Source organism: Kryptolebias marmoratus, linkage group LG13, assembly GCF_001649575.2.
Source record: "Kryptolebias marmoratus isolate JLee-2015 linkage group LG13, ASM164957v2, whole genome shotgun sequence".
Lineage (NCBI taxonomy): Eukaryota > Metazoa > Chordata > Actinopteri > Cyprinodontiformes > Rivulidae > Kryptolebias > Kryptolebias marmoratus.
Genome location: NC_051442.1, coordinates 1,510,693 through 1,531,330, shown reverse-complemented (window position 1 = coordinate 1,531,330; position 20,638 = coordinate 1,510,693). Strand labels below are relative to the sequence as shown.

The window sequence follows — 20,638 nt, the reverse complement described above, 5'->3', positions numbered from 1 at the left end:
GCCCCAGCTGTTCCCACTGTTCCTCATCCTTGCTGACATTCGGTGCTAGATTAAGCTACACCGACTTAATGCACACTATGCTTGTAACAACAGTGCGTCAAAAGCGCCGCACGGTTGCGGCGCTTCAGTGCGACCGTGGGGCGCGGGGAGGGGGGCTTCCCCCGCCTCCCTTGCGGTCGCTATTCCGGTATCTTCTACCATCAACAAATGCCACGATCAAACACAGAGACAGGTGGCTGCTACCGGGCTGCCCGTCGTCCGCCTCACCGCTGCAACCAATAGAATCGAAAATGACGTCACGCGTCGAGACGTTCTCCGTGCGTCGCTAGCTAGCTAAACACTTCTATGAAACATGAAACAACAGCAACGCCAAGTGAAATAAAGTAAATTTTGTCACACCCTCATCATGTCTTTGTCAAAGCCTGCAGTGAAGAGAAAGATAAGTGAGGAGCACAGACAATTTCAGCAAAGGTGGGAGACGCAGTATTTCTTTGTGGAGCACAGGGGCATCCCGACATGCCTTATTTGCGCTGAAAAAGTTGCAGTGCACAAGGAATACAACCTGAAACGTCATTATTCAGCTAAACATGCTGATGAATATGCAAAATACCAGAGGGATGAGAGAGCCAACCAGGTTGCCAGCCTTAAAACATGTCTAGTGAGGCAACAATGTTTCTTCAAGAAAGCAACCAAAGAGAATGCTGCAGCAGTCGAAGCCAGCTATATGGTTAGTGAGATGATTGCTAAGGCTGGAAAACCATTCACAGAAGGAGAGTTTGTAAAAAAATGCATATTACAGGCTGCAAGTATAGTTTGTCCGGAAAAGAAAAGTCAGTTCAGCAACATCAGCCTTTCTGCCAACACAGTGGCAGAGCGCATTTCTGACCTGTCAAGTGACATTTATCATCAACTGTGTGAGAAAACCAAATGTTTTGATGCATATTCAGTTGCTCTTGATGAGAGCACAGACATAACTGACACTGCTCAGCTCACATTTTATGTCCGTGGTGTTGATTGCAATTGTGAAGTGACAGAGGAGTTGCTCAGAGTAATTCCAATGCATGGCCAGACCACTGCTCATGAGATATTTCACCAGCTGTGTGATGCCATTGAGAATGCAGGTTTGCCATGGAATAGGTTTGTTGGAATAACAACTGACGGAGCGCCATCAATGACGGGGAGGAAAAATGGAGTGGTGGCACTTGTTCAAAAAAAACTTGAGGAGGAGGGTGTAGAAGAGGCCATTGCTCTGCACTGCATTATCCACCAGCAGGCCCTTTGCAGCAAATGCCTGAAGTGTGACAATGTGATGTCTGTTGTTGTGAAATGCATCAACCACATCAGATCCAGGGCTTTAAAGCACAGGAGGTTCCGTGCTTTTTTAGAGGAATTGGAGTCAGAATATGAAGATGTGCTCTATTTCACTGAGGTACGTTGGCTCAGCAGGGGAAATGTATTGAAAAGATTTTTTGATCTGAGAGAAGAAGTGAAAGCCTTTATGGAGAAGGATGGGATGGCTGTTCCTGAGTTGAATGATCAGAAATGGCTCATGGACTTAGCTTTTCTTGTCGACATCACACATGAGCTGAATGCACTGAACAAGAAGTTACAAGGCCAGGGGCAGCTTGTCAGTGCTGCCTATGACAACGTGAGAGCATTCTCCACAAAACTTGTATTATGGAAAGCCCAGCTCTCTCAGACAAACCTTTGCCATTTCCCAGCATGTAAGGCACTTATGGATGCAGGCACACCATTCAGTGGTGAGAAGTATGTTAATGCTATTTTGAAGCTACAGAATGAATTTGATCACAGATTTGGAGACTTCAAGAAGCACAGAGCCACTTTTCAAATTTTTGCAGACCCCTTCACCTTTGATGTGCAAGATGCCCCTCATGTGCTTCAAATGGAGCTTATTGACCTGCAATGCAACTCTGACCTCAAGGCCAAATTTAGGGAGGTGAATGGAAAAGCAGACAAACATGGGCAATTTTTGAGAGAACTGGCCCCCAGCTTCCCCAAGCTTTCCCGAATGTTCAAGCGGACCATGTGCCTTTTTGGAAGCACATATTTGTGTGAAAAGCTCTTCTCCACCCTGAACTTTAACAAGTCCAAGTACAGGTCGAGACTTACTGCTGATCATCTTCAAGCCATACTGAGGGTCTCAAGTGCCTCCTCTCTCAAGCCAAATGTGGCACGGATATGTGAGAGGAAGCGTTGTCAAGTCTCTGGCAGCAAGGAGTAAAGCTGAAGAAGCTATGTTCTGAAGAACAGTTCATGATCTTCATTCGTTCCATTAATGTTCCATTAATGTGTTCAGGAAAGTTCATGTATTGGAGAAATCATTAAATGTTGATGACGTTTGAGGATATTTTGTTAATGTTTTTTGTGGAATCCTTTATGCGGCCCAGCCTCACCCAGACTTTGTGCTCCAGCGGCCCCCGGGTAAATTGAGTTTGAGACCCCTGCCCTAAATAGACCTCCTGAGATGTTCGGTTTTTCTGTTTTTATCTGTGAGAAAACCAGGAAATATTAGTAGTTCTGTTTATTTCTTAGTTTTTACTACAACTGGCAGTGAAGATATTAAAGAGAAATCAGTGAGTGTGAATGTTTTTACCAGCTATTATTAAAAAACAACTGGATCTAAATGTTTCTGTAGTTTTCAGTAACCAATATATCAGGGATCAGTTTTCTGTTTTAATTTGTCAGGTAGTTTCTCTGTCTGTACACCTATTAAAACACTAAAATACACCATCGTAGTTTATAAAATTAACCCTTATAGATTACTCATTTTAATGGTCACACCTTGATGGTTTAGCTTTGTGTTTTAAGCCCCACCTGTAACCAGGAAGTGAAGGTGTTTCAGCGCAGAAAGCTTGGTTCGGTCCATTTCTGGTTAAATTACTGCAGGATTTTCCAGGTGTCTATATAGCTGAAGATGGCTGCTTGTGGTTGTGTGTATAAAGTTGGTAGTTTTTTTTTGGTAAAATGAGTTTTTGTAGCGTGGTTCTGTTGGTTTCAGCGCCTTTAAATCCAGTGTTTTTAATGAGGCGGTCTCCTGTCCCGGTCCAATTTGTGAGGGAGGACATGTTTGACCGAGGTGCCGCAGGTAAACGCCGTCAATCGACGCCCTCTCCATGGAAAGAAGTTTCCTGTTGTTATTTAAGGGTTAATGGAGGCGTCATGAGATTCTGATTAGGACTAGAACTGGTCCGAGTCCTGTGCTGACTCAGGTGAACCGGGTCAGTTCAGAGCGTCAGGTAGGCCTGTCGCGATAAACGATGAATCAATTTATCGCACTATAAAAAAATGAGGTCAGTAACTTTAATCTATCGGCATTATCGTTCCTTCATGTCTCTCTTTCTCCTGAAGACCCTGGATGCTCTTCACTGACTCCGCCCTTTCTCTTTGCGTAAAGGGGGCGTGGCCTATCGTGTCAGTTAGCCAGCTGAAGCTCCTTGGCTTGTAGCTGTTTAGCATTAGCCCCCGCTAGGAGTTAGCAAGCTAAAGAAACGCTGTTTGATATCAGGGGAAAAACAAAATGTTGGTTTGAAGCTGGAAGTAACAGCAGCGGTGAGGGAGAAGAACCTCTGAGAGCCGGTTAGTCGCATTTCTGTTTCTGTTAGTTTGACTTTTTGTTCATAAAACTGTCAGTTCTGTTCGTCTTCTCTATATAAAACTAATGATTTGTTACTTTTTGAAGGGCAGTTTAGTTTACAGACTTAATAATCTGTACTGTTTTGGTTGGATGTAGGTTTTATCTCAGTTTATTTTAGTTTTTATTCAAGTGCATTCTTTGTTAACGGAGGCTGAGAGTCCATTTTACTTTGTGCTCCAGTTCCAGAGTTGTTCTTCTGAAAGTAAAGTTTATTAATCTTTGAGAGGATGTATTTGTAGTATTATGTTATTATCATTACATTAGTTTCAAACGATATTATCGTTTATCGCAATAATTTCTGAGACAATTAATCGTCCAGTAAAGTTTGTTATCGTGGCGGGCCTCGCCTCAGGTACAGTTTTATCCCTCCTGTTGGCCAGAAGTTCGGGTCGACCCAGATCTGGTTCTGAGTCGTCTCAGAGCCTTTTTGTCTTTTCTGCAGCTGGACGACGGCACCGAGGTTCTGATCCAGAACCACCTGTGGACCGGTACCGCTCCCAGCTGATGAGAAGGAGGAGGAGTCTCAGGTGAACCAGGTGAGCAGAAACATCTAGTTTTTAAAGGTCTTCACCTGCAGGGATCATAGATCTACATCATATAGATGCTGCTGTTCTCAGGAGCTGCTTTTTACTGGAATTAAATTTAATATTTACTCCAAAAAAAGTGATTAAATCTTTATAAACGGAAAGTTTTTGTAAATCGTAGCAGGAGCAAATGAAGCACGGTTTTGTTTTTATTGACATATTTATACAAAAAATACGAAAAATTAATGTTTCCACCACCAGGAGGCGACAGACTTGTTGGACCTGGTTCTGGAGCCTGACCTGTTTTCTGTAAGTCTGACTTTGACCTTTGACCCCTTGTTAACCTGTAGGACTTCATTCAGCAGCTGATTCAAAAATAAGACTCAGGTTCACAGAAAAATGTTTTATTTGTTTGTTTGGCACAGAAATTAAATTAGAGTTCACTCAGTTAGAAACGTTTCTTCCTTAACGGGCCGACCCGGTTCTGACGCAGACGGCACGGTGGCTCAGAGAGGTCAGTCCTTCTCCTCTTTGGTTCTGAAAGAATCTCTGATCGCCAGCAGACCCGAGGCCAGGAGGAGTCTGCCTGCTTTGCAGTACCAGTCCTGGGCCCGGCCCCTGAAACACAGACCAGAACCAGGTTAGACCGAAGTCCTGATCCAGTAACATGTTTAATATCCGCCAGCCGGGTCGGAGCAGAACCCAGGCTCTGCGGCAGGTAAGATGCTGACTCTCAGCTACTACCACAGCATCTGTACAGTTATGGCAGCCATGTTGGATCAGTAACGACTGTCAGCAAAATATCTCACATGGACGGAGTTTTCAGACCCGTTCAAGATGGCCGCCACAGCCAGCTGACAGTCGTACAGAACCTGATGAATGTTCCGGTTCTGACCTGGTATCTGTTCTGCACAGGTGCGTCAGCCGGGTTCTGGTGGTTCCTGCGGGCTCCAGCAGGTACAGGCAGGCGTGGACGAGGACCCGGATCCCCTCCGGCGGAACCTCGGGGTCATCTGTCGACACGGAGGACAGGTAGAGCGGTCCAGAGGACGGGTCCGCCCGCCAGGTTCTGAGGAGAGGATTCATGACGTCTGTAAAGGTTCTGGATGACAGGTTCTGATCTCAGAGACGTCCACCTGTCCTCCTTACCTGAGCAGCAGGTGGTCCAGCGGGGGCTGCGAGCCCAGAGCGTGTCCCTGACCCTGGAGGACGCAGCGGTAGACCTCCGTGTCCTCAGACAGAGTCCGGAGGACGGCGGCGTGCCGCAGGTTCTCCTCCCACAGGTGCTGCTCCCTCAGCAGCCGGCGGAGCACCTCCTGCTGGGGAGCGTCCACCTCCACGGAGCCGCGCCACATCCACAGGGGACAGCCGTCCCCCACCTGAGGACGAACCAGAATCAGGTCATGTTTCTGTCTCTTCCTCTTTTTAGTCCAATAAATCAGAGTCTAACGTCACCTTCTTAACAGCCAACTCCACCTGCTCCGGACCCGGGTGGTCCTCCCAGTCCTGACCTTCATCCTGGACCTCCTCCAGGAGCTGCCGGGTCCTCAGCTGCAGCCGGGTCCATTTGTCCTCCTCGCCTCTGTCCTCTGTGGGCCCGGGAGCGTTAAGACTCTGTCTGGGCCAGAACTCTGGAAGCTACAGAGAAGATTCTGGTCCTGAAAGGTTTCCTGTCGGGAAGCTGCGGCTGGTTCTGACCTTAGGAGGTCAAAGGTTACCTGGAACAGCCTCTGAGCCTCCGCGATCATGTGGGCCAGCCCCTGGGTGGCGGCGAGGGTCTCGCTCAGGTCCCGCTGGTCCGGGCGGCCCAGACTGGACTTCCTGTGACCTGACCTGCAGGAGCAACAAACGGTTCAAATAAAGATTAAATTCAACTAGAAATAAAACGGCTCTGAGTCTTTCATGTCGGCTGGATTTGGAGCCGCCATCTTTAACTCGTCACGGTTTAAGACATGTGACCCGGGCGTGACTCGTGTCTCGCCTCACCTGGCCATACCGCTGCTCCTCTTCGTGCTGCTCAGGTGGAAGAGCGACGGCGCCAGGCACACGGCGATGTTGGTCGGGGTCATCTGGTTCTCGGACACGCAGGTCACGACGTCCCGCAGGAAGAGCAGCAGCGTCCGCAGCGCCGCCCTGCTCTCCTCCGGGAGAAGCAAGATGGCCGCCTGAGCTGCGACCAGCTGCTGATCCTTCGGGAAATCTGAGAGGCGACACGACGACGGTGTTAACGGGTGTTTACACCGAGTCATACTATAACGTGTCACATGACGACGAGTTCCTCTGCAGGACATCAGGTCTCACACAGATGCAAACAGACCTGAAGACTCGTTTCTGCTCACATTGGTAGATGTGGAGGAACGTCTCGCAGAGCTGGCTGCTGAAGACGGGTTCGGGCAGGTCCCTGAAGAACTGCTTCACCATGTCGGCCACGTCGAAGGCCGACTGACCCTCGTACGAAACGCCGTCCGGGTCGGACTCCACCATCTCACGCAGGTGCTTGATCCGAGACTTCACACCCGACTTCCGGAAAAGACCCACCTGACGGACGGCAGGACAGAACCGAATCGTTCTCCGTTTCAGTGAACTCATCTCAGGACGTCTCATTATTACTGACCCGGTTGTCCCCTCAGGCTGGGTTACCTGGTCCAAACACTCGGTCTTCAGGTAAACCAGGGCTCTGAGGACGCAGGGAGGAAGAGGTTCTCCGGTCCGCTGAGCGCTGACGAGGAGCGGAACCCCGAACACCCGGCACCCTTTCACCTCCGTCGCCTTGCTCTTCCTCTGCGCTTTGGGAACGGACCTGAAAGATCAACAGGACCCATTAGGCCGCGGTAATCCTGGGATGTGTAAGAAGTAATTAAACAGAACACGCTCAGAGGGAAAAGCTTTGAAAATTAATGCGTACACAAAAGCTGTTCTGGGAGTTTTTAATCTCAACAAGCGGTAAAAATTGGCTGCTGTTGGGATCCGTTCTCTTTTGAAGGAAAAGCCAAATAAACATTTATTTTGATTACATAAACCCCTGGCGATCGCTGAAATGTGGAGGAAAACATGGCCGTTCTAACCGAGGAAAGCCCTCTCAGTGAAAAAATAAAAACACCTCAACGTTTCCAACAATCAGAAATAAAGCTTTCCTCTAAACGTCTCATTATTTCACCGAGTGTCAGCTCTTTAAAGTATAAATTAAATCACGTCGGCTGTAAATGGTTTCCTCTTAAATCCCTCCGGTTTTCCTCTTCGGAGGAAAAGGACCGTCCAACGACCCAATCAGCTGATAATTACTGCGTTTTTAATCCTGAAGTGGCTCCTTTGGGATCCATGATTACATTACTGAAGAGATAACACTTCAACGGATTGTTGAATCTTCAAGGTTTTTTTTTAAAATCAGTATTTTTGCTGGACCATTTATTTTTAGAGCGCTGAATTTATTCAGTTGTGTTCTAATCTTCCCTCCGTTTAACGTAAAGATGATATTTAAAGAACAAGTCCGACAAAAACGACTCGTTTCAATAAGCTAGCTTATTTAGCAAAAGCTAAAGCTGTTTCTGTTGAGCTACAACTAGCTTGGTTGTGTGACAAGCTAACGTGCTAACATGTTAGCATTGGTTCAAATGTTAAAGAGTTAAAAAAAAAATACAAAAACTAATATTAGACAATTCAGGATTTAATGCTGCTGTTATAATGAGTGGTTCTGATCTTCAAATTAAGTTAATTTGAACAAATATGGAGCATAAAGCTTTAAGACAGATAACGAACAGAAACCGTCTTGCTAACGGCTAATTTGCAGATCGGAAAGTTTCCATAAAACTTGCGATTAGAAAGAAATAAAGAAATTTAAGTGATTTAGGTTGTCAGATCTTTAGATTTTAAACAGATAAGCTAGCTGTCTGCATAGTTTTTTTGTGCTAAGCTAATTTAGCTAGCTTATAAACGATGAAAAAAAAGAATTATGGCTCAAATTTCACAACTAATATTTTCAACATTACAAACTAAATATAAAACCACGACTACAGAACAAATGTAGAACTGAAGTAGCATTAGCATGTTAGCTTAAATAACTATATTTTCACACGAATCTCCAAAATTTTTATTTTTATGCTTTTGTTTTTGTGCGAAATAAACAATATTTATAAAGTTATTCAGTTATTCTCGGGACAGCTTGAATGTTAAATTTTTTAACTCTGAAGAGACTTTAGCTTTCCCGCCATTTCCAGTATTCATGCTAAGCTAAGCTAAATCCGTTCATTAGCTTCACAGCATAGAAATGTACGTCATAGTTTCAGTCACTTGGGGACTTTTAGATGATAACTTTAAAGTAAATGTTCTAATTTAGCGTGTGAAGACAGCACCATTTTGTCTCTTAGCTGCATCCTTCTGTACCTCAGTTTGAGCAGAAGAAACAAAATGTCCTCTTTTATGTGAGCAGAAATAATTTGCACTTCAGAGTTTGTCCCAATTTAATCTCCTGCTTTGCTCAACAAACGGAAAGTCGATGTTTTCTTTCAGCTGCCTTAAAAGAGATAATTAGACGTGATTTCTCCCACGAGCTTTGTGTTCCTATAAAGTTTAGACGCTTCGAACCGATTAGGAGGCAAAACTAAATCTATATTATTGTTTCCTTCTGCTTCTACGTCTGTCTGATCCTGAAAATTAAAGAGAAAATCTGCGAGGACTGATTTCAGGAGGGGTTTCTGTTTAAACAAGCAGCTTTATCTCACCGACGCCAAAACCTAATTGGTTTTCTACCAAAGCATAAAACGAGCGGTTTGTGTGTTTACACAAAGTCAACAAGCTCCTACGGCTGTTCGCCTTCTCATGTCACTAATACTTCAAATTAATTTCTCTTGATTTTGCACGAGGGCTTAAACTGAAAACGGGTGTGGGAAGCAAAACTCTAATCTAATTAAATCCAAACATTCTGCGTCAGAAAGGTTGAGCTGCTCGGCTTTTTGTTTGAAAAACAAAGTTTTTACAGAAGAAAACGTCTCAAACTTTCCTCACATCGCTGCCATGACGGCGCTCTGTCCCTCAGCATGGAAATAAATCCTCCACAGCACTTCAGAAAGGATTTATCTAATATTTGTCCGTCTAAAACAGTTTAAATAAAGTTTTGGCGTTCCTTGAAGAAATGGTTGTCGCCCGCTGCCGTTCACGTCGAAAAAATGTTAATTAATGATCTGATTCCAGCTCAAACCAAACCAGATTTTACTCCAATCTCGGTGTTTTCTAAGTTAGTTGGCTGCGGCGGCCATCTTGAATTGGGTTGAGTCCAAATGTTAGTGACGATTTTTTTACCTGGAAACTCCTGAAGGGAGTTCACTCAAAAAGGGAACAGAGTTTGGTGGTGATCCGGTCAAAGGTCACAGGTGATCCTGTGTCAAACTGCACACCCCTCATGCGTCAGGGCTGATCCCTACTGATTTCATGGTTTCTGGTCACGTCTGTCATCATGACGAAGGTTTGGATGAAATGTTCAGGAAACGTTCGGATCACTGATCTAAAACTGAATAATCTTCAACTCAGTTCAAGATGGCCGCCACAGCTAGTCAACCTTCGCGAACAGAGTGATGGAACCTCCAGAACCTCCAGAACCGGCTCCTTACCAGCTCCAGCCCTGCTTGCTGGACGGGGAGAATTTGTCCATCAGAGCCGTGAGTTTCAGCAGAGAGAGTTTCTGCAGCAGGAGGACCTGAGAGACCGACTGGACCTCCAGACCTGGACCTGGACCCGGACCGGGGGACGGGTTCTGCTCGCTGGACCACCGCAGCTGCCGGCTCGCCCTGCAGGAGACCCAGAGAGACCTGAGACCAGAACCACAGGACCACATGTGAGCGCAGCATCACACCCACCTCCTCCGGGGACGGGGGGATCGGGCGCTAGGGTTCTCCGGTTCCTCGGGTTCCTGCAGCTGGATGTGGCTGTGGGTGGAGGAGGAGGAGGAGGAGCCTCTCTGAAGGTCCTCCTCCGACACGTTCTCAGACCAGGAAGAGACCAGCTGCTGGATGTCGCCGATTCGCTCCAGAACGTCGTCGAGGGCGGAGAAAACGTCCTCGCCCACCGTCAGACGCCTCACCTGGAAGAGTCCAGAAGAACCTTAAAGACGCGTTTGTCTTCATTTCTAACTTTTACTCTTTCAGAACAAAATTCACTTTGATCTCCAACAGGAGAACGTCCCACCGAACTCCACTAATAAATGTCTGGACTGTCCCTTTAATCGTCTGTTACTGAGCCCACCTCTGGCTCCTCCCACTTCCGCTCCGCGTCGCTGCCGCCGCTGCTCTCCGACAGCCGCGCATCGTCCGGCACGTTGTCGTAGACGCTCAGCCGGTGGTGCGGCGCCGCGGGACGACCCGGGGACGCCGGACTCGGCTCCGCGGCGGCCAGAGAAGACACGCCCCTTCGGGAGCCACGTTGCCCCCGGTAACCGTGGAAGCTCCCGGTCCTCCAGTTGACGGAGGTGTCGTCCACGATGGGGGACAGGATGTGTTTGTGGGCGAGAGACGAGGGGAAGGTCCCAGGTTTGTGTCCCTGGGGGACCTGGAAGACCAGGTTGTCATGGTTACCGTCATTGTTCTGGTTCTGGTTCCTGGAGACCTGACGGGAGGAAGAAACGGATCTTTAGGTTTCAGTCGAAGGCAGCTGATCCAAACATCCAAACTAAAACAGAACCAGACTCTTATTTTGATGAGTATCTATGAGCTTTATTTTGAAACACCAGGTTAAAACCTCTTCCTGTCTGCAGGACTGAATCTGGTTTTTGAGCTACGTGGCGGCCATGATGGAAACACCATGAAGAGCCTGTAGAAACCAGCCACCCAGAATCTGCTGAGTCACTGGTTGCCGTGGTGACTCCCGCCTCCCGGAGCAGAAGGGGGAGGGGCATCAGACAGGCAGTAATCATGACTCAGCATTTATAACTGCAGCTGCGTGAAACTTAAAAACGTGTTCTTGCAGAGCGTTCCCCCGCTGCGGCGTTCCTCAGGGACTCACCTCTGGTTCCGGGCGGTTCTGGTGGGTCCGGGTCGCTCCCACGCCACTGTTGGAGCGTTTGCAGTTACTTCTGACCCGGGCGATGGGGCTGGGCGTGCTGACGGCGCTGCTGCTCTCTGATTGGCTGTTGCTGCTGCCGCTGCTGACGGTGGGCGGAGACGACGGCGCCGAAGACGAGCGGCTGCCGGACCGGGCCTGCGGACTGGAGACGTTAACCGTGAGGTTTTACTCCTCGCCGGGTTTCGAACCGTTAACAGGAAATTACTCTCACTTCAACAGGAAGTGCAGCGTGTTCGTCCTCTCCGAGTCTGGGACCAGAACCGGGCCATGGATGTGGCGCCGGACCCTGCGGGGCGAGTCCACCCTCAGCCTCAGCCTCTCCACCCTCCTCAGCAGAGCGGTGCGTTTCTTCCTCGGTGGTTTCTCCACGACGCCTTCTTTGGCCTCCAGACTCACCGAGGACGATCCTCCGCCGGGGGACGGCGGTCCGTTGGGCGACCGGGTCGGATTGGTGGAGGAGCAGTGGGAGGACGTCCCGCTGGTCTCCTGCGGGCGCTCGTCGTGGCCGTCGCTGTCGGTGCCGTTGGAGCTGTGGGCGGAGACGCCGTCGCGGTCGTGGCGCCCGGACGAACGGAGGCCGTCGTCGTCGTCGGAGGCGAGGCGCCGCCACCGCCGGGCCCGCCTGTCGAAGGTCCAGCTGGGGCTGATGGCACAAAAGTCCTCCTCGTCCCAGTCGTCCCCCTGGAAGAAGACACTGAGTCCTTACAGAGCTCCACCTGCTCCCTACTCTCACTACAGATGTCCAACATCACTTCAGACGGGGCAGGGCTCAGAGCTGACACTGAAAAACTGAAGACTGTCCAAACATCTGAGACTAAAAGACGACCAGCTGATGTCCTCTCAGCTGTCTTCCACCTGCTCCCTACTCTCACTACAGATGTTGTCCTCTCAGGGAGTTTGCGTTTCGCTCACCGTGAGTTTGGATCTCTGCAGCTCCAGCTTCATCTCCAGACATTTATTCAGAGTAATTAACCTCCTGAAAGGAAACAGAAGAACGATCGTTAAAGGACGGAAACGAGGGGACATGTGGGACGTCATCCCTAACGAGACGACAGGAGGAGGCGGCTTTAATTTGACGCTCTGAGCGTTAGTTGAAGTTCAGACTGATTGGAGGTTTCTGACTGAGACCCGTCACCTGCACAGCGAGCTGAGACAGTCCTCGTCCAGGAAGCAGTGGTCGCGTTTCGCCGTCTCCACGTCGACGGGAACGCCGCGGTCTGAAACACAAACGGGAGAACTGAGACGGGAACGCCGCCTGGATTTTCCTCGCCGCGTGGAACGGGACGCTTACCTGCGAGGAGCTGCAGGTACTGAGGGAAGCCGGCGGCTCTCAGCCAATCACAGGCCTCCCTGGCTTCGATCTCTGCGGACAGATAGATTCGGTTTTAAGCCCGTCGGGCTCCGCCGGCTGCGCTTCATCAGCCACCGCAATTATAATTCACTAATAAAGGAAAAAAACTAGTTTATAAAACTAATAATTATCTGACGTTCAGCGGCGGCCATTTTAATCTCATTTAATTGTCTGAAGCACTGAGAGGAAATAAAGGTTTGTTTTTAACGGATCAGAATTGAACTGTTCAACCAGCCGACGGTTTTTAAGATCCGACAGTCGAAGAAAATGACGTTATTTATTTAACCGTTACTTTAGGAACAGCTTACTGAGCCGGAGTTATTTAACCTCCAAGGTACTGAGATGTTAAAGTTGGTGACCAGTTTTTATCTGAAAATGATTTTTTGTTTTTCAAAGATTATAATTATGTTTTGTCAAATTCAAACATTTAAGAGTTTTCCTAAATAAAATAAACAAAAACAGTTTAAATAAGATGATGTTCTTTAATACATCTTGTGGTACTGATATACCTGGTTTTATTTTAGGTCATAAATGAAAACAAAGCATTAAAGATAAAATCCTGAAAACTCAAATTAGTAAACGAGTCAAAACTAAAGTGAAAAATCTAAAATATGTTAATATTTTGGGACTGATGGACGTCGATGTCCACTTTAAGGTTTTACTTAAATCAAATTAACATTTTTAGCTGCAAAGACTGGTTGTGTTAATCAATAAACTGCCAAAAGTTAAGTTTTCCTAATCCTTACCAAGTAGTTTTCACCACTTTAACCAGATTTTTAGGTGGAAAATAAACAAATAAACAAGCAAAAGTTGAAATAATCTTTTTGTTGGGATGAGAAAAACAAACGTGTAAAACTGCTTTTTTTTCAGACTATCAGGGATTAACGGAGACAAACTGTTTAAAAACCATCTGGAGTCTTTATTTAAATCTGTTTCAGAGACAATTTAAGTTCATCTTTATTGGCAGAAAGTTATTAAACTCTTTGCTTAGTTAGTCGACAAATTAAATTAAAGGAATTAAATGACACTCGAGCTGAAGCCTGTTAATCCCAGAAGTAAGATCCTAAAGAAGTATAAATATAAAGTTTTTAATTATGTTAAATCATTTTCCTGGCTAAATAACCGTATGTTGGGTAATCTCAGAGACGACTTCAGACGCGTCTCCTGAGGTTTTTTATGAATTAAACTCTCAGAAATAAATAACTCTGATTAAAGAGTCGGTTCTCCGGTGGCAGAAAGTCGCTCCAGTGAAACGTAAACAACAACAGGTGGGCGAGGACAAATATTCCCCCCGATCCCCGTCTGAGTGCCGTGAGAAACGCAACATTCCAGGCGGTCGGAAACAACGACGAGGCGTTTTGTTTCGGCCTCCATGTTTGGTGAAAGGCTTCGGCCGGGACTTCCTCAGCGCCGCCTCCTGATGCTATCTGAGCTCCTGTTTGACGCTTCGGCCTCTGCCCTTTTTTTCAAACCACTTTGTCTCTGAGGAAGTGGAGATTCGGCCCCTCTGGACCCAGATAAGCGATGAGGACGTCAGATTAGGATCGCTCCACCCGGCCAGTGCAGGAAACGGGACGGCTGGGGGCTCCTGGGAGGACTACGTGACCTGCAGGCCGTTTGTGTCTCATGGACCACCAGAACCTTCAGAAAGACCTACACTCACTAACCTTTGAGGTCACACCGATTTAAGATGGCCGCCATGGTTATAACCCAATCAGTTGTACAAATATTTAGCTAAACTATGGCCACCACAGATAACTGACCCCATCCAACACAAAAAATGCCTCCAACTCTGTCAGTTTCACAGATATGGAGGTAAGCTTTGATTTGGTAGTAGCTGAGAGTCATCCTGAACAACAAGCACCTGAGGTCATATCATCTACAAGGTTTGACCAAAAAGGCTGGAACACCAACTTTCCTCAATATAAGAGTTTTAGTTCATCACTCTGGCACTTTTTAATGAACGTTAAGCTTTTAATTAAAACTGTTTGTCCAATTATTATGTAGATTTAGAAAGGCAACCAATCTGAGCTTCATTTTGACTTATTTTAATAATTAACTATGGCATATATTATTAATAACTAACCTGTTGTAGAAAACCTTTTGAACGGTCTCAGTTTGGAGAAATTGAGTTTATTTCTGAGCGGATCGACAAGCTAACGGCTTCGTGGACCTTCAGTCTCCAATTCACTGTGGTATGAGAACTTTATTTTATTAACCTTACATCACCGTCATTTTGACAAAATAAAGCCATTTTGGCAGAAAAACTATGATTTAGATGCTGGATTTGACTCAGGTTGCTACAGTGAGAGCGCTAAAGCTAACTGCTGCTATTACTGTTTGCAAATAACTTTCACTTTTATATAAATAATTGAGTAATGTTAAACTGACTGTGACATATAAGTTTATAAAACAGCGTTCACATAAAACACACCAAAAAAATTCATAGATTAAAGTAGTTTTAGGACAACAAAAATCCATTTCGGTTTTGGTCCAGCTCGTGTTAGCCGTTAGCTTGTCAAGAAGCTCCTCTAAACTTTCCACAGAAACCAAAATTTTTGACTGAAAACAGTTTTTGTTTTCTTTATATAATCAGTCTGAATACTAAGTTGATTGTTTTTGTTTGCTGGATATTTTAGAAAACAGCTACGGTCAAACGTTTGTTAGCTTAGCATCACATATGTCCGCTCAGCGCTAGAAGAAAGCGAAACAAAGCCTCAATTCCTTAAAAGATGACATAAAATACTACAGTTCAACATAAAACACTCATTATCTCATTTGTTAAAGTTGTTAAAAAGTTAAAACAATAAAAAAGACGATCTGACGGACCGTAGCATGCTAAGCTAATAGGCTCCTCGTTCCATAAATACCACACAGAAAAATGTAGCTTTCAGATTTAACTTTTTTTAAATAAGACAACTGCAAGGTAAAGAAAGACAAATTTACAAAGCTGACAGTTTCCTAATTAATCATCTACTTATTGTTTTTAACCGTTGAAACAATCCCTCAAACGGGTGATCCGTTTCTGTACTTTCCTCCGTTTGGCAACAGAAACTTCTGGAAGTATCACAATAAGCCAAAGGGTTGAATACTAAAACCATATGACTCACAAAATACACTTGAGACCGGGATAAAAATAACCTCCGCAGGGTTTAAGACAACAATGAGGCTTTAAATCTTCAAAAATAACCTGCATACTATCAAAAACAGGTCTAAAGCGTGGCAATATGTAGAAGAAACAGCCAGTAATAATATCCTGTCAGCATTAAAATACTTTTATATTTTGATGTCAGACAAAATAAGGTTTAACCACCTTTTTATAGTAGAAAATAAATAAATAAATGAGGGCACGAACATGAATGTGTGGAAAAGCTTACAGAATCAGTGAAAGTCAACAGAGAAAACTGAACACAGGAGATTTTGAATATTATTAACTCTTATTTAAATGTGCCAATACTGTTATTTTAATTGTCTAAAACAATTAAAAGTGTAAGTTTAAAAAACATACCTCAGCTACTTTTGCTCTTTCAAATTCAAATAAACTTAATTTCAGGTGAAAAGCAGCCCAGCGATTAAAGAAACAGCAGAAAGACTGAATCCATGTCCTCACTGCTTCGAATTTATTTAAAAAAGGAAAATTTAAAAAAAAAAATTTAAACTCTCATCCAAACACAAACTGAGTTTAGAGTGAGAATAAATTATTTTTAAAAATGCCTTTTACAGTGAAGAATTTTAAAATCCATTTTTCATTCATAATATCACACCATTCAGTACTTGTAGCTCGCCCTACAGTGGTTGGATTCACCGGATGACCCGGTAGGTTGGATTCACTGGACGACCCGGTAGGTTGGATTCACCGGACGACCCGGAACGTTGGATTCACCGGACGACCCGGTAGTTTAGATTTACCAGACGACCCGGTAGGTTGGATTCACCGGACGACCCGGAACGTTGGATTCACCGGACGACCCCTTAGTTTAGATTCACTGGACGACCCGGTAGTTTAGATTCACCGGACGACCCGGAACATTTTATTCACCGGACGAACGAGTAGTTTGAATTCACCAGATGATTCGGTAGTTTGGATTCACCGGACAACCCGGTAGTTTGGATTCACCGGACGAACCGGAAGCTCGTCGTGGAAGCTCGTCGTGGGACGTTTTCAGGACAATAAGGAACTTTGAGCCCAAACAGGAATTCTTCTTCTTCAACTCTTTAAACTTCAGATTAAACTAACGAAGCATGTTTGGACAGAAATCCTTTCAACTGATAACCATCTCTAACGAACAGAAGCAGAATTACGATCATCTCATCTGTCATACACCGATCTCATACTTACTTTTGATCAACATGATCTGGATCAGCATCAGCAGGTTTCCATGTCCCAATCAGATAAAACCGGAGGTCTGTTGAACAGGAAAAGTCAGAAATCCACGGCTGTAACGGAGCGGTGAGGTCCAGTTGGGCGTCGTGTTAATAACATCATTGTTGAAGATTCCCTCCACCACTCCTCTTCCTCTGGTCCGGACCATGTGAGCGCCTGGCGGAGGGGGAGGAAGTCCTAAAAATAACCGAACGGAGGACTTCAGCAGCCCTGAGAGGGTTAGTTTGAGTCGTGGATGAAGCTGGTCGATAACATCTGTAAAAGGTGCTGATAAACGGCAGAGAGAGCTGGCACACAGAACAGGAACGTCCACAGGCAGGGCACAAGTTTCCTCTTTAAATTAAGGAGGTGGTCAGGAGTTCAAGGCAGTAAAATGAACGAGATGAACCTCGGAAAAGAGCAGACAGACGATCCGGATGAAGTCCAAAAACCAGACCGGTGTGCCGTTCTTCAAAAGTTTCATCTCAGCACAGTCCGGGGATCACCATCAGCCCTAATGGCCTCCATTTACCACGCCGGCGTCTGATTCTGGCCTTTTAAACGTGAATAACTTCCTGAGAGCCGAGCCGCCTGCACGACTCGCTACATTAGTTCATAAGCGGAGGACAGAAAAAAAGACGGAAAACGTAAACAACTAATCGACAGTCTGCGTCACGGGAAATAAAACTTTACATCTTCTCCCTGCTGAAACTTCACAAATCTTAGAAAACGATGGCTTTAAATTAAAAAAAAAATCCTGTTTAACTAGAGCCAAAGCATCAGCGCTTAAACGCTCTGAGCAGCAGGATGGTTGGGTTTTAAAGTTTAAAGCTACTAAATTATGGAAAGTTTCTCATCTGAAACACTTTCTGTACTTATGATCACTTTCAGAAATCTCTGCTGTTAGTTTCTTGAAGGTCTCAAATGAATTAAATTATTGAACACAAAAAGACCCACAAATATTTAGTTTTTCTAATTAGTAAAAATCCGAAGGTTTCAGCAGAATCATCTGTTTCTGACACTAATCCTCTGAAACAAAAAGAGAGAAGCTCATAAAGCCAAACCTTCGGCTCGTTCAGCTGACGGCTGCTGCGACTTTCAGGTTTTAGCTTTTAGTTAGCCTTTTCGTACCTTTTACCTTTAAACTAGCCTCTTGCTAGTTTTAGCCTCTAGCTAGCTTTTTTTATTTTTAGCTACCACTGCTATTTTTAGCTGTTTGCTACTTTTAGCTACAAGAAAAGATTATTCACAAGAGGAAACATTTAAGACAACTGCTGATCTTCACAGCAGATCTTCACCCTGAAGGTCAGACTGTGCAGTGAGCTCCATCTCAGACTCTACAGGCCTCAGTTAGCAGGTTAAAGGTCAAAGGTTAAAGCCTCTCCTCTCTAAAAACAACATGGCAGCTCGACGAAGGAACCACCAGACTTCTGGAGCAGAACTAGACCAGAGGACAGATGTTTACCCAGAATGCACTGCAGCTGTCAGCACGGCGGTGGAGGGCTGATGGTTTGGGAGGCAACAATGTTTTTGTTCAGATCTGTTTGTAAAACTCTCCCAACTCTACAAAAACTGAGCTAAAGCAGCAAACAGACACTCTGAACGCTGTGAAACATTTCTGGTTCTGAAACAGCCTGATCATGGCGGTTCTGATGACCCAAACGGCCACGCAGCAGAACCCGACCCTGTGGACCAGAATCCAGGATCCTCTCAACAGAAGACGGCGTTTCCTGTCCTGAGCCACTCAGGCGTCAGGAGAGGAAGAGTCCAACAATGACCCCTGTGTGTGTGTGTGTGTCTGTGTGTGTGTGTGTGTGTGTGTGTGTGCGCGTGCAGCCCGATCTGGACCCGCCCTCAGTGGCGTCGGTTCTGGTATTTCCGCCGCTGCAGGAAGGGAAGCTCTGTTAAAGTGAGCTCCGTCCTCAGGACGGCGAACAGATCCCGTCAGACAGCAGAGGTTTGATTCGACATCTCCTGACAACTGGACTGTGAACAATGAATATCTTACCTGCTTCAGACGGATCTTTGAACGTCATTGTGGAGAAATAAAGTTTTTTCTGGCCTGACTGACAAGCCAACAGAGAACCAAACTGAATTCCTGCTGTCTTTAAAGATCTCCAATCACAAAAGTTGGTTTGAACTCATCTCTCTGCCCAATCAGGTCTTTGTATTTTTGGTCACCTTGTTTCTGATGATTTAATCTGCAGATTTGGACCACTTTGGCATATCAAAAACACTTTTAACTCCGTCCATTTTACAGACATTGAGACACGATGTCATCAGAAGAGCTATAAGTTCATCCTTTTTACCATCAGATCATCTCCAGACTGGTTTTTACTCAATGAGAACTTCAGCCTCCAGTCAGAAGTCGGTTCTTACAGGTTCTGCACCTGGCCCCGTGTGATTGGTCAGAACTTCGTGGTCATTTGGCTTCGACTGCTCCGCCCCCAGCTGGTTGGTTTGTAGACAGCGTCGAGGAGACCGTCAGGAAGTACGGCCATCTTTACGACTACAAGGACGCACAGAGGAGTCCGCCCGCCACAGACTGTTTCTTCTGAAGGCCAAACGCCTGGCGGGAAGAGTCCCGTTCGATGTTGAAACGCTGTGAGCCTGATGTCTCTCCAGGAGAGACCGGGACTTTGTCCTGTCCTCGTGAAAAAGACTCACGTGACGTCCTACGTCTGAAGGACAACCAGCTGTGAGGGAATGCCAGGCCTTTAATCACATCTTCTGTTTCCGTAGGACGCCGACGGTCGGCCGGTTCTGGTTCTGACCCAGGTTTGAGTCAGAGCACTGGTTTTCCAAAGCATGGCTCAGGACCCCACTGTGGGTCATGAAACACTAAGTTGGGGGTCTTAAGATGTTCAGAAATCAAAGGAATGAGTCGGTGTTTCAATCAAAGTCAGAAATGGATAAAAGGACTAATTAATCAATTAAACAGAATCCAAACGGCTCATTTCTATGAGTCAACGAGCAACAGTTGGGGCCACGAGTCTCTGCAGGTCAAAGGTTAAATGGTTTGGGAACCAGAGTCCGACAGTAAACTAAGTTGATGGAAATCCGATCCGCTTCAACCAAGAGGAGAAACAAAAGATAAGTTCCTGTGATGGACAGTTGGCTCTCAGAGCGCTCGTCCAGCTTCATCTAACAAGCAGGAATGTCTGTTCGGAGGATTTACTTGATGGATTGTTTGCTTCTCACCATCTAGTTATCTCCTCTCCATTTCCACGCTGAAACCGAACCTGGCCACACTGTCAGCTCCGGCTCCTTCTTGATGAATTACCTGCCGTTAAGCAGAAGGGACCTGTTTGTTTGTAAAGTTTGGGATTAAAAAGTTCAGAAAAACTGAAGCGATTTAATGAACCGCAGGGGAGTTATTTTTAGCCCGAGAGCCGATAAACGAGTCCGCTGTCCCGAAACTTTGGCCTTAATCGTAAGAAGAGAGTAAATATGAAACCTGGCAGCTGCGGAGAAAGTTTCCTCTGCCGGTGGATCAAAAGCCGAGGACTTCTGAGGGATGTGATTCCTGGGTTTTCAGCTCGGTCTTTGCTCCGAACACAGAGCGCAACAGTCTGCTTAGATCGACGGCGTCCCGACCGAAATACGGAGACTGGAGAGGCCGAAGGAGTCGAACACGGAGACTGGAGAGGCCGAAGGAGTCGAAGACGGAGACCGGAGAGGCCGAAGGAGTCGAA

General features: G+C 46.0%; 1 protein-coding gene across 4 annotated transcripts in view; it reads right to left on the bottom strand.

Annotated features, from left to right (window-relative positions):
- Positions 1 to 4,567: 4,567 nt before the first annotated feature.
- si:dkeyp-23e4.3 (rho GTPase-activating protein 7) overlaps positions 4,568 to 20,638 on the bottom strand; it is a 36,132-nt gene continuing 20,061 nt past the window's right edge. For 2 of the 4 annotated variants that reach the window (XM_037979046.1, XM_037979043.1), the window contains 16 exons: positions 12,521 to 12,592; positions 12,365 to 12,446; positions 12,142 to 12,205; positions 11,441 to 11,910; positions 11,170 to 11,371; positions 10,414 to 10,773; positions 10,029 to 10,252; positions 9,783 to 9,959; positions 6,820 to 6,979; positions 6,519 to 6,717; positions 6,166 to 6,379; positions 5,898 to 6,012; positions 5,635 to 5,817; positions 5,329 to 5,558; positions 5,075 to 5,248; positions 4,568 to 4,797 (listed from right to left, as the gene is read on the bottom strand). In XM_037979046.1, the coding sequence (XP_037834974.1) occupies positions 4,695 to 4,797; positions 5,075 to 5,248; positions 5,329 to 5,558; positions 5,635 to 5,817; positions 5,898 to 6,012; positions 6,166 to 6,379; positions 6,519 to 6,717; positions 6,820 to 6,979; positions 9,783 to 9,959; positions 10,029 to 10,252; positions 10,414 to 10,773; positions 11,170 to 11,371; positions 11,441 to 11,910; positions 12,142 to 12,174 (2,844 nt within the window). In that variant the 5' untranslated portion in view covers positions 12,175 to 12,205; positions 12,365 to 12,446; positions 12,521 to 12,592 and the 3' untranslated portion in view covers positions 4,568 to 4,694. Of the gene's footprint in view, positions 4,798 to 5,074; positions 5,249 to 5,328; positions 5,559 to 5,634; positions 5,818 to 5,897; positions 6,013 to 6,165; positions 6,380 to 6,518; positions 6,718 to 6,819; positions 6,980 to 9,782; positions 9,960 to 10,028; positions 10,253 to 10,413; positions 10,774 to 11,169; positions 11,372 to 11,440; positions 11,911 to 12,141; positions 12,206 to 12,364; positions 12,447 to 12,520; positions 12,593 to 16,919; positions 18,144 to 20,638 lie in introns of those variants that run through there. The other 2 variants (XM_037979045.1, XM_037979044.1) reach the window with 2 other exon arrangements.